The following is a 16853-nucleotide window of genomic DNA, read 5'->3' on the forward strand; positions in this document are numbered from 1 at the left end:
AATGTGAGAAGCACTGAAAGACATTCAATGTGAGAAGCACTGAAAGACATTCAATGTGAAAAGCACCGAAAGACATTCAATGTGAGAAGGACTGAAAGACATTCAATGTGAGAAGCACCGAAAGACATTCAATGTGACAAGGACTGAAAGACATTCAATGTGAGAAGGACTGAAAGACATTCAATGTGAGAAGCACCGAAAGACATTCAATGTGAGAAGGACTGAAAGACATTCAATGTGAGAAGCACTGAAAGTCTTAACAATGGTGCTTCTCAACATTTACTAACCAGAGAGCAAATTTTACTCGCCAAACCAACAATTTGTTTCCCCAACTTTACTCGCATTTGGCAAGTAGATGAACATTTCTACTCGCCAGTTACATGTTTCTTCTTACCATGGCGAGTAAAATACTCGCCACTGTCAGGGCTCTTGTGGTGAAATTCAACATGTGATGAAATGCAATATGCGGTGAAACAGAGATTGAAGGGAGAGACGTGTGGATAGATGTGCATGCAATGAGCTTCTTTTCAACCAGCCCTCGCCCAGAGAGGGAGAGACAGAGAGGGAGGGCTGGTTGAAAAGAAGCTCGTTTATATTGCTTATGCCACAACCCTCGTAAAATAAAATTTGATTTGATTTGATTTGATTTGCAATTCTGCTAGAGGGTGAGGATGGCAGTGAAAAAGATTGAGGGCTCTAGGACATTTTTGTTTCATGATCAAAACTTTTTACTCAGTTTCACTTTCTCTAAACGGTGCACAAAGCAATATTCATCCAAGCACTAGTCCTAGGTTTGGAGATTATTGCCCGGATCCAATTTACATCTGACAAGCATATTTTAAAAATCAGCTAGAACTTCTACTTGCCGTTTTCCATCTGTGTTTTGCCTTCGGGCTGTTCCTCTGCTCTTAAAGATTTTCTGGAGCGACCAGGGGCTTGCTTTTGTGGTGCGTTCACAACCAAACCAGGAATGCCCTTGAGTTTTGACTCCCCCAGATTTTCTTCTCCTTTGTCTCTGGACTGAAAGAGTTTGAGTTTGTGTGGCTGGTAGTTGCCCATGAAGCCTGCAGGAAACTGTTCTATCTCATCTTCCCAGTCTTCCACAAGCACTGGGTACGGGACGTTGTCATCTGTGCGGCGGATGTCTTGTCTTTTTAGTCTCTTCTCTTTATCCGTTACTTGCCCTTGTTGATCATGCCGCCCAACACTGTCGCTTTTGACCGGAAAAGATGGCTTGTTCGTCTTTGGTCTGCCCACTGGCTGACAGTTTTCTAAGACAAATGGTTTTTTGTTTCCACAACTTGGTCTCAATCGTTGAGTATTAGTCATCACACCTGTTGTCATGGCAACAGATGATGGTTGGCAGTCTTGACGTGAGCTTGATGGTTTAGCAGATGTAACAGATGTAGCAGAATCTGTGATAGGTGACCTTTGCTGCTTCGTGGGCAATATTTGTGTAGCAAGAGGCGGTTTGAGAGGAGGTCGAACAGACTTGACGTTTGCTTTGTCTAAACACAGCTTTCTGACTTTGCTACAGCAGGAGTCATTTGGTAGAACAGGCTCTTCTACCAGCGCTGAGGTCATACCAGAGGTCATACCAGGAGGAGGTTTTGGAGGCACACCCCATGGATCCCAACATTCAAAAGGGAACTCATCCACACCCTGAAATGCTCTGTTGGCACACTGGAATGTGACATGACTCTGGTAACGAGTGTCAGGGGTAGAAGGCTGCAATCCTGAAGAATTGTTTTGACACTGTGGAGGCTGCATCTTAGAAATGGTTGATGTCGGGGATGCTGCGTCCTTGAAACCTCTGGCCTTGACGTTAAGTGTAGCAGGGTCACATGCCTTGACGTGATGTGTAGCAGGGTCACATGCCTTGACGTTAAGTGTAGCAGGGTCACATGCCTTGACGTGATGTGTAGCAGGGTCACATGCTTTGACGTGATGTGTAGCAGGGTCACATGCCTTGACGTGATGTGTAGCAGGGTCACATGCCTTGACGTTAAGTGTAACAGGGTCACATGCCTTGACGTTAAGTGTAGCAGGGTCACATGCCTTGACGTGATGTGTAGCAGGGTCATGCGTCTGCACGCCTGGTGACGGACCAAAGTCAAGAGGGACGTCTGACGTGGGATGCGAGTCACAGAGACCTGTGTTCCCTGGGATGTCAGCGTACAGTTCCTGCAGCATCAGCTTGGTCTGTTGCTTGGCTAGCGTCTGAAAGAGCATCCAGTGTTTGCATTGTATCATTAAAACTAGGCTAGAAAGAGTGTTCTGTAACAACAACAAAACAAGCAACTAAAGAAAACAAAAAATTGAAATAAAAGTTAAGATAGCTCTTTGAACGTCTGGTCTGAGTCAGTCACTATCTTCCATGTTTAAGATACAAAAAAATGTACAGTTTTCAATATTTAAATGCAACTTGACCAGAGACATGTCGACCACTAGTTTACATGTGATACGAGCATCCTTAACGTGGTATCTAAGAACATCCTTAACATGGTATCTAAGAGCATCCTTAACGTGGTATCTAAGAACATCCTTAACGTGGTATCTAAGAACATCCTTAATGTGGTATCTAAGAGCATCCTTAACGTGGTATCTAAGAGCATCCTTAACGTGGTATCTAAGAACATCCTTTAACGTGGTATCTAAGAACATCCTTAACGTGGTATCTAAGAACATCCTTAACGTGGTATCTAAGAACATCCTTAACGTGAATAGATACCAAAATACATGGCTTCTTTCTGTGGACAGTGGGAATTTTGTGTTGAATTAATTTCATAACTGATACCAGTGTCAACATGCACAATTAATTCAGCATGAAAGTCCCTCCCTTCTCAGAACACAGCCAGGCTGTTGGTTTTGGCTATGTGTTCAAATGGAAGGATGCTCTTTCTTTTGGCTAAACATCTCAGGATTGACCGGTGATGTGACATGGTAAGGAATGGATGTTTTTTATTACTTCTTCTTCTGCGTTGATGGGCTGAAACTCCCATGTTCACTTGTGTTCTTAACATGAGTGGGGTTTTACATGTATGACTGTTTTTACCCTGCCATTTAGGCAGCCATACACTGCTTTTGGAGTATGCATGCTGGGTATATATTTTTGCGTTTCTATAACCCACTGAACGAATGGATGTTTGAATGTAATGAGTGGCGGCACCTCAAACCGTAGTGGCATGTCTTCACACCACGGATACAGCGTGCGCAGCTGTTGTGTCACTTTGGGCAGCAGAGTGTCTGCATTCCACTCTCTTCCCCCTCCCTTGTCGCCGGCTGCCATAGCAACAGCGCTAGTCCCCGAGTCTGAGAGTCTGAGAGTCTGAGAGAATCCTCTCATTCCAAGCCCCCGCTAGTTGTGGGTCTCCTGCACGCTAGTTGTGGGTCTCCTGCACGCTAGTTGTGGGTCTCCGGCACGCTAGTTGTGGGTCTCCGGCACGCTAGTTGTGGGTCTCCTGCACGCTAGTTGTGGGTCTCTGGCACGCTAGTTGTGGGTCTCCGGCACGCTAGTTGTGGGTCTCCGGCACGCTAGTTGTGGGTCTCCTGCACGCTAGTTGTGGGTCTCCTGCACGCTAGTTGTGGGTCTCCGGCACGCTAGTTGTGGGTCTCCGGCACGCTAGTAAATTGTGGGTCTCCTGCACGGCTTTGGTGGAGCTTGCTTCCATGGTGACCGAATCTGGGAACTTCAGCCATTTTCTGTAAACTTGCTCCTCCTACAAAAGAGAAAACAGTCATTACCATAATAAATGCAACACAGCACGGTGTGATTGCGATGTCAATAAAATCTCAATATTATTATTTACAAGAATTCCTTTCTTTTGGCCTCACTCTGGCTAAATGCTTGTTTGGCAAATGTGAAATTCAACTCCCTCTCTCTCTCTTTGTATTCTGGTAGTTGAATCACACAGCATGCACGCACCCGTACCTTTTTACATTTAGTCAAGTTTTGACTAAATGTTTTAACATAGAGGGGGAATCGAGACGAGGGTCGTGGTGTATGTGTGTGTCTGTGTGTGTGTGTAGAGCGATTCAGAGTAAACTACTGGACCAATCTTTATCAAATTTTACATGAAAGTTCCTGGGTATGATATCCCCAGACGTTTTTTTTATTTTTTCGATAAATGTCTTTGATGACGTCATATCCGGCTTTTTGTAAAAGTTTAGGCGCCACACCCTCATTTTTCAATCAAATTGATTGAAATTTTTGTAAAGCAATCTTCGACAAAGGCCGGACTTCGGTATTGCATTTCAGCTTGGTGGCTTAAAAATGAAATGTCATTAAAAATCTGAAAATTGTAATTTTTTTAATATAAAACGATCCAAATTTACGTTCATCTTATTCTTCATCATTTCTTGATTCCAAAAACATATAAATATGTTATATTCGGATTAAAAACAAGCTCTAAAAATTAATAATATAAAAATTATGATCAAAATTAAATTTCCGAAATCGATTCATTGTCGGTTCCTGATTCCAAAAACATATAGATATATATGTTTGGATTAAAAACACGCTCAGAAAGTTAAAACGAAGAGAGGTACAGAAAAGCGTGCTATGCAGCACAACGAAACCACCACTGCGCTAAACAGGCTCGTCAGTTTTACTGTGTTTTGCACGAACGGCGGACTACGGTCATTGTGAAAAAATGCAGTGCGTTCAGTTTCATTCTGTGAGTTCCACAGCTTGACTAGATGTAGTAATTTCATTGTGTGAGTTCGACAGCTTGACTAGATGTAGTAATTTCATTGTGTGAGTTCGACAGCTTGACTAGATGTAGTAATTTCATTCTGTGAGTTCCACAGCTTGACTAGATGTAGTAATTTCATTGTGTGAGTTCGACAGCTTGACTAGATGTAGTAATTTCATTGTGTGAGTTCGACAGCTTGACTAGATGTAGTAATTTCGCCTTACGCGACTTGTTCTTCTTACGGCCAGAGATGGCACAAAACGTTGGTTTCTTATCCTCAGCATTTGTAGGTACTTGTTTGAACACCATACAATTATTGTGCAATGTCATTTTGTCATTGTCTATCTCTTCCTTGCAAAAAAATTATCATTTTCCAACTGTTTTTATTAACATTTGACACTGTTCTAAAAACTGTTCACGCTGTTTTCTCAGAATCTTTTTTTTTTGCGCACCAAAGCTGTCATTGGGAAATACTCATCTTCTAGACTCACCGTCCAATCTTCTAGACTCACTGTCCAATCTTCTAGACTCACCGTCCAATCTTCTAGACTCACCGTCCAATCTTCTAGACTCACCGTCCAATCTTCTAGACTCACTGTCCAATCTTCTAGACTCACCGTCCAATCTTCTAGACTCACCGTCCAATCTTCTAGACTCACTGTCCAATCTTCTTGCTCTGATTTTGTATTTTCACCAGAAATGTCTTTGTGCAATAACAGAGACTACAAACACTTTTTCTTTTTTCTGAAATGTATGTCTATGATTATTAACTCAGGAAACCAAATCTGTTCAGAAATATAAAGAAATTGCTCTGTTATTGGATCTGGGGACCTGTTTATGGTTAAGTGTTATTTAGAATAAATAAAGTTTAAATTTGTGTGAGTGCGCTCAGATCGCTCTCTCGTGCAGTCGGTCCCTTCTGCGGGATGGGTTACACCTTGGAGTAACGTGTTCGGCGGATGGGTCGGAATGCACGTGAGAGGGATCCTGTATCGTGTGGCAGTTGTGTGTGTATGGTCTAGTGAGTAAAATATTCCTACGCCTAGATAATTATGTGATTGTTAGCTTTTGTATTCAGTGTAGTCAGTCAGCTTTTGTACACCGGCGCAGCAGCAGCAAAGTTTTTTGCCATTTGGGGATTCCCCCTGTGCCTGTGTCTGAGCGCGAGGTAGCGCTTTTTGTCACCTTTTTAGCGAGAGGCATGAAACCTAGTTCAGTAAAGCAGTACATCAACATTGTAAGAATCTTACATTTGGAAGCTGGCTATGGCCACCCTTTTGAACAGTCATGGTTAGTACAAACTACGCTGCGTGGCACTGACAGAGAGAAAGGATGCCAGGTGATGCGCTGCGGCATTGACAGAGAGAAAGGATGCCAGGTGATGCGCTGCGTGGCATTAACAGAGAGAAAGGATGCCAGGTGATGCGTAAGGCTCCCATAACCCCTGACATGCTGTTGGATATCAAAAGACAATTAAATCTTGCATTGCCCTCAGATGCCCTCTTCTGGGCTGCTTGCATGGTTATGTTTTTTGGACTGTTGAGGAAGTCTAACCTGTTTGAGCCTGGAAAACAACTGACTGGAGATTGTTTTGTGGTGGAGAAAGATCAGAGCGCCTTTAGACTTCAAAGCACCCAAACCCCCACCGCCCCTGCTTTCTCTTTGTCAGCCGCGGCCTTTGCCCGGCGCTTTCGCCTTCTTGTGGGCGGTCGTTCAGACATCTCAAGTCATAGTTTTAGAAGAGGTGGCGCTACCCAGGCGCTGTCATGTGAGGTGCCGGGGGAGGTGATCAAAGTCATGGGCGACTGGAAGAGTTCTGCTTATTTAGTTTATTTACATCAAATACCTCAGCTTACTCTAGACTATTACAGAATCAAGATGTGTGCGAACTTGCCTACCTGTTAGACCAAAACCGAACTTGGGGTGAAAGTTGGCCGTCTTTGATAATATACGTCCAACTCTTTGGGTGAAATTGTTTTATCTCTTGTTTTATCAAAGATATTTTGTAATTAAATTATAGCCTTTTATGGCTTTTGAACGCCCAATTCGGTTTTATGGTCTTCCAGTGTGGTTGCATGTGTCTTCTTGATAATCAGTGTTTGAGTGAGTAGTGTGTGTGTGTGAGTGGTGATAATCAGTGTTTGTGTGAGTAGTGTGTGTGTGAGTGGTGATAATCAGTGTTTGTGTGAGTAGTGTGTGTGTGTGAGTGGTGATATTCAGTGTTTGTGTGAGTAGTGTGTGTGTGAGTGGTGATAATCAGTGTTTGTGTGAGTAGTGTGTGTGTGAGTGGTGATAATCAGTGTTTGTGTGAGTAGTGTGTGTGTGAGTGGTGATAATCAGTGTTTGTGTGAGTAGTGTGTGTGTGAGTGGTGATAATCAGTGTTTGTGTGAGTAGTGTGTGTGTGAGTGGGTGTGTGCTTGATGTGTGTGAGTATTCACTTGCAACAGTACATACATGAATATAAAAATTTAAACAGACAACATGCTTCAATTGTATCTTTGTTTTTTTTGTGGAAGATGAACATTTCCCCAAAACTTCACATTTTATCCCCAAATGTCACACACAAAAACACCCATTTTGACCCATATATAATTATATACTTCATTCAAATATAATTTTTTTTAGGACAAAAACACTTTTTCTTAGGATATTCAAGAACCTTGAAACAAAAATTGAAAAGCTTGCCAAAAAAACAAATGTTAATTTCTGTGCCATCAAACTTCAAAGGGATGATATCTAAGGAAAAAGGCTTTGAGATTACTTCCAATGCCGGTTACATGTAACAATATAAGATTACAAATAATACTACCGCGCAGGACTGCCTTTACTTTGCAAAAGTTGCAAAAGGAAGCATCTTAAAAGCTTAATTAAATGCCATAGGATGGGCAAAGGAAGAGCTCTCTTTGTGATGGCCACTGAGTTACTTTCAGAGATGCTTGTTGTTACTAGGCGGCCATGTCATAAAGGGCGGCCATGTCCGTAAGGCTATATGCCATGGGGGGGCACGAGTGGTTGCGGTCAACACATTCTGTCCATCTCTTTAGCCCTTGCGACAACAGACTGAAAACTTTGCATTCTGTATCGAACACGGTGGGGACATGCCCTATTTTCTCCCGTCAGTGCCCACGTTGCAGCGCGCAGCATCACTCACCAACACAGCAGATGGCGGAGCCGGAGATGCGCGACAGACAGGGGTTTGGTGAGATTACGAGAAAAAACCCCACCTTACTTGCAAGATCATTCAAAATATTGTGTGCAGAAGACACGGACAGTTTCCCACCTTTTTCGCGGCTGTACAACAGCGACATTTTAAAATCAGGCGCTCTTTCCGTGCACAGGTGAAACCCGGCAGCAACCCGGCAAGCAGCTTCTGTTTTTCTAATCTGTATCCCCTGCTCTGGCTCTGCAGCGCACGCCTGTGGACGAGTGCCATGACCCCGCCATGACCCCGCCATGCCCAGCCTTGACCTTTTATCAGCACTTGCCGCGAGTTTGTTGTTTGCACAACAGTTCATGACTTGGTCAAACTGCGTCTCGGAACTCGTAATTCTGATTAGCCGGGGAATTTCCTCGACAAATCTTAGTAACTTGTTTATATGCTGACATAGTTCACTGAGAAAGAGGTCACCTTGTTTTCTTCAGAACTCAAGAACAAGTCGCGTAAGGCGAAAATACTACATTTAGTCAAGCTGTGTAACTCACAGAATGAAACTGAACGCACTGCATTTTTTAACAAGTCGCGTAAGGCGAAATTACTACATTTAGTCAAGCTGTGGAACTCACAGAATGAAACTGAACGCACTGCATTTGTTCACAATGACCGTAGTCCGCATAACGGAGTGAAACTGACGAGCCTGTTCAGCGCGGTAGTGGTTTTGCTGTGCTGCATAGCACGCTTTTCTGTACGGCCTCTCTTCGTTTTAACTTTCTGAGCGTGTTTTTAATCCAAACATATCATATCTATATGTTTTTGGAATCAGGAACCGACAAGGAATAAGATGAAATTGTTTTTAAATCGATTTCGGAAATTTAATTTTGATCATAATTTTTATATTTTTAATTTTGAGGGCCCCAAAGGGGGGGTATCATCACGATCACGGGAAAGGACATTTTAGCTTTCACGATCACAGTTACCTTGATTTTTGTTTTCACGATCACAACACCTTGACGAATACAGGATCATAAATGTACGTTGAAAATAAAATGCTTTGCAATAATGCACATCACGATCACGAAAACAAATGACGATCACGATCACGAGACTTGATTTTTTTTGTCATCACGGATCACGGGCAAAGTCCCATCACGATCACAGAAATGAAAATTTCGGCAATCACGGTCACAGAAAGGTAAAAAAACCGTCAATCACGATCACGATTTTAAACCCTTTGGGGCCCTCAATTTTCAGAGCTTGTTTTTAATCCAAATATAACATATTTATATGTTTTTGGAATCAGGAAATGATGTAGAATAAGATGAACGTAAATTTGGATCGTTGTATAAAAAAAAAAATTGTATTACAATTTTCAGATTTTTAATGACCAAAGTCATTAATTAATTTTTAAGCCACCAAGCTGAAATGCAATACTGAAGTCCGGCCTTCGTTGAAGATTGCTTTACAAAAATTTCAATCAATTTTACAAAAAGCCGGATATGACGTCATCAAAAGTATTTATCGAAAAAAAGAAAAAAACATCCGGGGATATCATTCCCAGGAACTCTCATGTCAAATTTCATAAAGATCGGTTCAGTAGTATGGTCTGAATCGCTCTACACACACACACGCACACACCGACCCTCGTCTCGATTCCCCGGGCTCTATGTTAATAATGACCGTTGTCCGCCGCTCGTGCAAAACGCAGTGAAACTGACGAGCCTGTTTAGCGCGGTAGTGGTTTCGCTGTGCTGCATAGCACGCTTTACTGCACCTCTCTTCGTTTGAACTTTCTGAGATTAATTTTTAAGCCACCAAGCTGAAATGCAATACCAAAGTCCGGCCTTCGTCGAAGATTGCTTTGCCAAAATTTCAATCAATTTGATTGAAAAATGAGGTTGTGACAGTGCCGCCTTAACTTTTACAAAAAGCCGGTATGATTACTCCAGCTGTCACACAACCTGTTGGCCTTCGTACATTTCCCCCACGTAATAACGTAAATTACATTTGTTTCAAAGAAAAAGTTTACAAGTGCATAAGATTGCATATTTTGCTTTAATTGTTCGCACAGCATATGGCAATGGAATATAAACATTTGCTGAAATCTGTTATTTTCCCTCATACTAAATTTGGATTTTAGTTTTCTCTGTATATTCTGGCTTTAAAAAAAAATGGTTTAGAAGAATACTAGACCGCCGCAGGGGCGGAGCAGTTAAGCCCGAGGGGAGGGGTTACAACCTCAACTCAACTCAACTCAACTCAAATTTATTAATCCATATGGAAACTACATTGTAACAATACTCTTTTCCAATCAAAAGAATAAGAATGCATAATAAAAAACAAAAACATCATAAGAAAATAAGTGAATATGATTATTATGAGTATGATCACAGTCTCACTAACGCAAACAGTCATCCGTCAAGTCAAGTCTGCCAACACACAACTCACTTACACAACAACAACAGCAACAGCAATACAATTTAACAAAAACCATAATTCCAATAACAAAAAGACGTCCGAGAGTCCACCTCCACATCCACGCACACACAAGGTATACAAAGCACCACATGTCGACTAGAACACCGCCCATTTGAACTACGATAATACAGTTACTAAAAATACATACATTACAGATAACCCAGCAACAGAGTACAGTAATAATTATGACAGAGAAACAGGATAGAGGCCTCTAACATGTGATTGGTTGAAAGCATGGATAGCTCTGGGAACACTGAAAAGAATTGCGGAAACGTGACGTTCTAGCAACCATAGCCCTCAGTCTACCACTCCTGTCAATGCGTCGAGAGTCAAATTCAGGTTTCAGTGGGTGTGTCTCGTCAGCCAAAATTGAGGTCAGTCGGTCAGTCAGTCGTCTCTGGCAAACTGATTCAATGGTCTCTTGTTTCCTGCCTACAACAGATCCAGCCTTCTTGACTAGCTTTTCTAGCCTGTCACTATCCTGTTTACTAAGGTTACCCCCCCAGCACACACATGCATATGTCAACACGCTACCAACAGTGGACAGATAGAACATCTGCAGGATGTCATTACGAACAGAGAACGATCTAAGCTTCCTTAGACAGTACATGCGCGTGTGCGCTTTCTTCAAGATTTGGTCAGTGTTGGCATGCCAAGACAGCTTGTTGTCGATCACTACACCTAGGTAGCGATAGCTTTCAACCTGTTCGACTTCAACACCAGCTATCACGATAGGCTTGTGTGCTACCTTTTTATATTTAGTCAAGTTTTGACTAAATATTTTAACATCGAGGGGGAATCGAAACGAGGGTCGTGGTGTATGTGTGTGTGTATGTGTGTGTGTGTGTGCGTGCGTGTAGAGCGATTCAGACCAAACTACTGGACCGATCTTTATGAAATTTGACATGAGAGTTCCTGGGATTGATATCCCCATACGTTTTTTTCATTTTTTTGATAAATGTCTTTGATGACGTCATATCCGGCTTTTCGTGAAAGTTGAGGCGGCACTGTCACGCCCTCATTTTTCAACCAAATTGGTTGAAATTTTGGTCAAGTAATCTTCGACGAAGCCCGGGGTTCGGTATTGCATTTCAGCTTGGTGGCTTAAAAATTAATTAATGACTTTGGTCATTAAAAATCTGAAAATTGTAAAAAAAAATAAAAATTTATAAAACGATCCAAATTTACGTTTATCTTATTCTCCATCATTTGCTGATTCCAAAAACATATAAATATGTTATATTCGGATTAAAAACAAGCTCTGAAAATTAAATATATAAAAATTATTATCAAAATTAAATTGTCCAAATCAATTTAAAAACACTTTCATCTTATTCCTTGTCGGTTCCTGATTCCAAAAACATATAGATATGATATGTTTGGATTAAAAACACGCTCAGAAAGTTAAAACAAAGAGAGGTACAGAAAAGCGTGCTATCCTTCTTAGCGCAACTACTACCCCGCTCTTCTTGTCAATTTCACTGTCTTTGCCATGAGCGGTGGACTGACGATGCTACGAGTATACGGTCTTGCTGAAAAATGGCAGCTACTTGACTAAATATTGTATTTTCGCCTTACGCGACTTGTTTCTTCTAGTGTCAAAAATCATTTCTTTAGTTTTTCCTGTGTTCAAGTCCAGGTAATTCTCGTCGCACCAGTCCACAAAGCTGCTAACTTCTTGTCTGTAGTGTGTGTCATTGTCGTCAGTAATCTGTCCTGTAAGTCCAGTATCGTCAGCAAATTTGTCGATGAAGCACGACCCGTGAGAACTCCTGCAGTCAGCAGTATACAGGGAGAACAGAAAAGGTGACAATACTGTTCCCTGCGGAGCTCCTGTGTTGGTATTCAGTACACTAGATAGCACGGTCTGCGGAGCACCAGTGTTTGTGTTCGGGCCATTCGATGGTACTATACCAGCCCTAACAAACTGGGGTCGGTTGGTCAGATAGTCTGTGACCCACAATACAGTTGGAACGCTAATTTTCATCTTCAGTAGCTTTTCAGCAAGAAGGTGAGGCTGTATCGTATTGAACGCGCTAGAAAAGTCAAAAAACATCAGTCTAACACATGCTCCAGGTTTATCCAGATGAGAATAGATACTGTGCAACACATGTAAAACGGCATCCTCAACACTTCTACCCTTTCTATAGGCAAACTGCCACGGATCCATAAACTCCGCGGTAAGCACCTGAAGCTTCACTAATACTAGTCGCTCAAGAACCTTCATGACAGCAGACGTCAATGCTACAGGTCGCAAGTCGTTCATCACTTTGACCGGGGTTTTCTTTGGAACTGGACGGCGATGCAAGATGTTTTCCAAAGGGATGGGATTTTTGACCGTAACAGAGACATGTTGAAAATCACAGTGAGAATTGAGCAAAGCTGCTCAGCACAAAAATTTAGGACTTTTGGTGTAATACCATCCGGGCCTGCTGCCTTCTTAGCATTAGACTTCTTGAGCTGTTTCACAACATCTTCCTCAGTCACAGACATGATTTCGCCCTGCTCATTCATAGGAGTGTTCACGAGTCGATCGGTCAGTTCAGTCCTGGTCTGGCTGAAATCATGCCTGTCAAACCGTTTGTAAAACGCATTGAGATCGTTCACATCATAGTCACTTGGAACAGAGCCACCCTTGCCACTACCCTTCTTACCCGTGTACCCACTCATCATCTTCATACCCTCCCACACCCTCTTCATATTGTTGTCCTTGAAATTTTCTTCTATTTTCTCTTTGTATTGTGTCTTCCCTTCCTGTATCACAGTATTCAGTTTCTTCTGTATGTTGTCTCTTCCCTTCCTGTATCACAGTATTCAGTTTCTTCTGTATGTTCTTTCGTTTTTCTTTGTCCTGAAAGTTCATTTTCTTCTCATTTATGATAGCCTTGATGTCCTTAGTAATCCATGGTTTATTGTTCGCGTACACCTTCACAGTCTTTTTTGGGATGGCCACTTCCTCACAAAAGGAAATATAATCCGTTACAACATCGGTGAGTTCATCAATATCAGCAGACGTTTCAGTGAACAGGGGGTCCAGGGGTCGGTAGACTAGGTGGGGTACCGTGGCAACGCCCTGTTGGGGGGTCTGGGGGGCAAAGCCCCCCTGAAGCGGAAGAATTTTAACTATCTTATTAACAATTTGTGGCTTATCCGTGATTTTAAACATGATCAACTGGTGTCAGCAGCCACTCATTATTTCTTTTAAAGTTAGTATTAAATAATGGCAATTTATCTTCCATATCTGCTCCCGACATCATATATATTCTTAAAGGAAAAAGTTAGGGACCGCCCTTGAAAAAACCAGCTGACTTCATCTGTGCCAAACTCCTTGTTCCTAAGTTTATAAAACCAAATGGGTGAGCAATGCTGTGTTAGCAGGAAACTTGCTCGGGATCCACGGAGGCCTGGCTAGGGCACGAGACAGAAACTGCCAAACTGCAAAAAGTGGACCATTTGTACGCTGGCGCGTGGGCAAGCCTGGGCGAGAAAGATGAAAAATTCGTTATGCACGTGCCGGGGGGAATGTGTTGAGAGTGAACTGTTGTCACCAGTTAGGCTTTATAGCCCCGCGATTTTCCGCTAGCCACCACTGATCTTCTCACTATGCCTCCCAGACGAAAGGTGACCACCTTCAACAAAGCCCGGGCCATCGCATGGCTGCAAGACAGCGTAAGCAAGCGAGAAGTGGGCAGACGACTTGGAGTGTCCCATTCTGTCGTGGTCAGGCTGCATCAGAAGTTCCAGGCCACCAACAGCGTTCTGGAGAGGCCCAGGTCAGGACGGCCTAAGAAGACAACACAGCGTGAAGATAGCGGCTTCATCAGAAGACAAGCTCTACAGCAGCGAGGCACCACTGCAAACATCATCAGGGGCCAGCGGAGGGTGGCAACAAACACCAACGTCAGCACGAAAACCATCCGCAAACGCCTGCACGAAGTTGGCCTGCGATCACGTCGTCAGTCCAGCTGTACGGCCACGACTGACAGCAGCTCATCGCCAGGCTCGTTTGGCGTTCTGTCACAACCATGCCAGGTGGACACGCCAGCAATGGGCCGATGTGCTGTTCAGCGATGAGTCCCGCTTTAATCTGCACCATCATGACGGTCGGGCTCGTGTGTGGAGGCGTCAGGGTGAGCGGTACAACAACGGTCTGGTGCAGGAGAGGGTGGCCTTCGGCGGGGGCTCCATCATGGTGTGGGGGGCCTTCGGTTTTTGACACAGAACCCCCCTCTACCACATTGTTGGCAACCTGACGGGCCAGCGCTACAGAGATGAGATTGTCGCCCCTTTGGTTCTTCCCGCTGTACACCAGATTGGTGTGCAGGCTGTGTTACAGGACGATAACGCGACACCTAACAGAGCGAGGCTGGTCAACAACTTCATCCAGCAGGCTGGTGTCACCAGGATGACTCAACTGGCCGGCCTGCAGCCCTGATTTCAACCCCACCAAGCACCTGTGGGATGAGCTGGACAGGCGAGTGAGGAACAACCACACACCCCCAAGGAACCTGCAGCAACTGCTTCAGTTCCTGCAAATCGAATGGCAGGCCATTCCTCAGGCCTTCTGCAGGAAGCTGGTAAACTCGATGGCGGAACAGGACTGCAGAAGGCATCACAAAACGCGGCGGACACACCCATTGCTGAACTGTTCGGAACTTGCACATTTTGTTTTCGACCCCCATGTTGTTTCAGAGCTTGTTGACACGTAATGCGTGAATGAAATGTCACCATATTTTGGAAAAGGATCGCAGAGATAATGAATTAAACATGTTACAAATTTGATTCAATTTTGTTTGGTGGTTTGGAAGCTGTTTGTTTGCGTAAGTGGTCCCTAACTTTTTCCTATGAGTGTAGTATGGTCGCATAGGAGTGGCAGTTAAAACTGTACAAAAATGATACTGCTTAAACAATGAACACTTCCCCCGGCTTTACAGACACAAACAACATTCAAAACCTTTTTTTTTTTTAACAGCCGTGGGGGGGGGGGGGGGGGGGGGGGTCTGGAACCCCTGTAACCACCTCCCTAATCCGCCCCTGCGCGGCAGATCTGTCCTGGTTTTCACGGCAAGGAACGTTGAACATCTGCTGCACTAACAACACCCACATCTTCTACTTTGCACAGTCAGGCAGTTGATACAATTATTATATTTTATACTAGCAGTTAAGCCCGGCTTCGCCCGGGAGTAAGCGGAGCCCTGTAGCAATTTAAGACGCTCGCTATCCCATTATCATTAGCTTTACCTCCTTTGTTTGGATACAAAAAAAGAGTTATCTCCCTTACCTTCTAGAAATTTCCGGAACTGTCCAGTTAATTTTTCTTTCTTCATTTCTTCGCCTCATAGGAGCAATAGCGAGTCTCTAATATCACTGGCATGATGTGCTTGCTACAGGTGAACAGTAGGCACTGAACTGGTCTTGCAGTATTCAATAAATGGGAGGTCCATAATCTGAGAAAGGAAACAATGAATCAAGAAACTAAAACCCAGGTGCACATCTGCGGCACCTAGGGAGTGTACGTGCACACTATCTTGTTCCTGCCTCTTGCCATCTCAGAGGTATGGCGACCACAGACAGACAGACAGACACACACACAGACAGACAGACACTCTCTTTCTCTTCGCCCGGGAGTAAGCGGAGCCCTGTTGCAATTTAAGACGCTCGCTATCCCATTATCATTAATTAGCTTTACCTCCTTTGTTTGGATACAAAAAAAGAGTTATCTCCCGTACCTTCTAGAAATTTCCGGAACTGTCCAGTTAATTTTTCATTCTTCATTTCTTCCCCTCATAGGAGCAATAGCGAGTCTCTAATATCACTGGCATGATGTGCTTGCTACAGGTGAACAGTAGGAAGCTTAAATATTTTAATGTCAATCAAAGTGTTATGGAACTTGTGTATCGCAGTTTGATTGAAAGCATACTGACTTTTAACATTGTGACATGGTATGGTACCACAAATGTTAAAAACAAAGCTAAACTCCACCGCATTGTTGCGACGGCTAGCAAGCTTGTTGGGCAACCCCAACGACAGCTGACCAGTCTCTACGAAGCTGCCATTAAAGCGGAAAGCTATCAAAATTGTCCGTGATCCGATCCATCCTCTCAACCCCTGTTTCGAAATTCTCCCTTCAGGTAAACGTTATAAGGTCCCTTTGGCACGCAAAAACCAGTTTAAAAAGTCATTCCTGCCTTCTGCAGTCACCATTTTAAATTCTTCTCGCATCACGTAGAGGCTGGTCGGCTGGGAAAAAAACAAACAATGTGTACATGTGAAGGTGTGTGGGAAATATTTGTAATGTGATTACTCGGCTGTGAAACCCAACTCCTGTGATATGAGAGGGTAAATTTACATAGTGCAATATCATATTTGATTGTATCCCTTTTATGTTTTATGTTTTATGTGTGTCGTCCTATACAATTGTTGTTATAATCGTTTACAGGCAGACAGGGTGTGCCGAAGAAAAATTTCCATTTTTATGTAATATTTTAATGGACAATAAAGTGCTGTTATTGTTATTGTTATTATT

The 16853-nt window shown here is 43.2% G+C and overlaps 1 protein-coding gene across 1 annotated transcript in view; it reads right to left on the bottom strand.

Moving 5' to 3' along the window:
• Positions 1-8269, bottom strand: part of LOC138959178 (uncharacterized) — a 29622-nt gene extending 21353 nt beyond the window's left edge. Inside the window, exons 1-4 of the mRNA XM_070330559.1 lie at positions 7976-8269; positions 3170-3719; positions 2029-2220; positions 867-1818 (exon numbers count right to left, since the gene is read on the bottom strand). Coding sequence (XP_070186660.1) covers positions 867-1818; positions 2029-2220; positions 3170-3346 — 1321 coding nt within the window. The 5' untranslated portion in view covers positions 3347-3719; positions 7976-8269. The remainder of the gene's footprint in view (positions 1-866; positions 1819-2028; positions 2221-3169; positions 3720-7975) is intronic.
• Between the last annotated feature and the right edge of the window lie 8584 nt (positions 8270-16853).

Source organism: Littorina saxatilis, linkage group LG1 (assembly GCF_037325665.1).
Source record: "Littorina saxatilis isolate snail1 linkage group LG1, US_GU_Lsax_2.0, whole genome shotgun sequence".
Lineage (NCBI taxonomy): Eukaryota > Metazoa > Mollusca > Gastropoda > Littorinimorpha > Littorinidae > Littorina > Littorina saxatilis.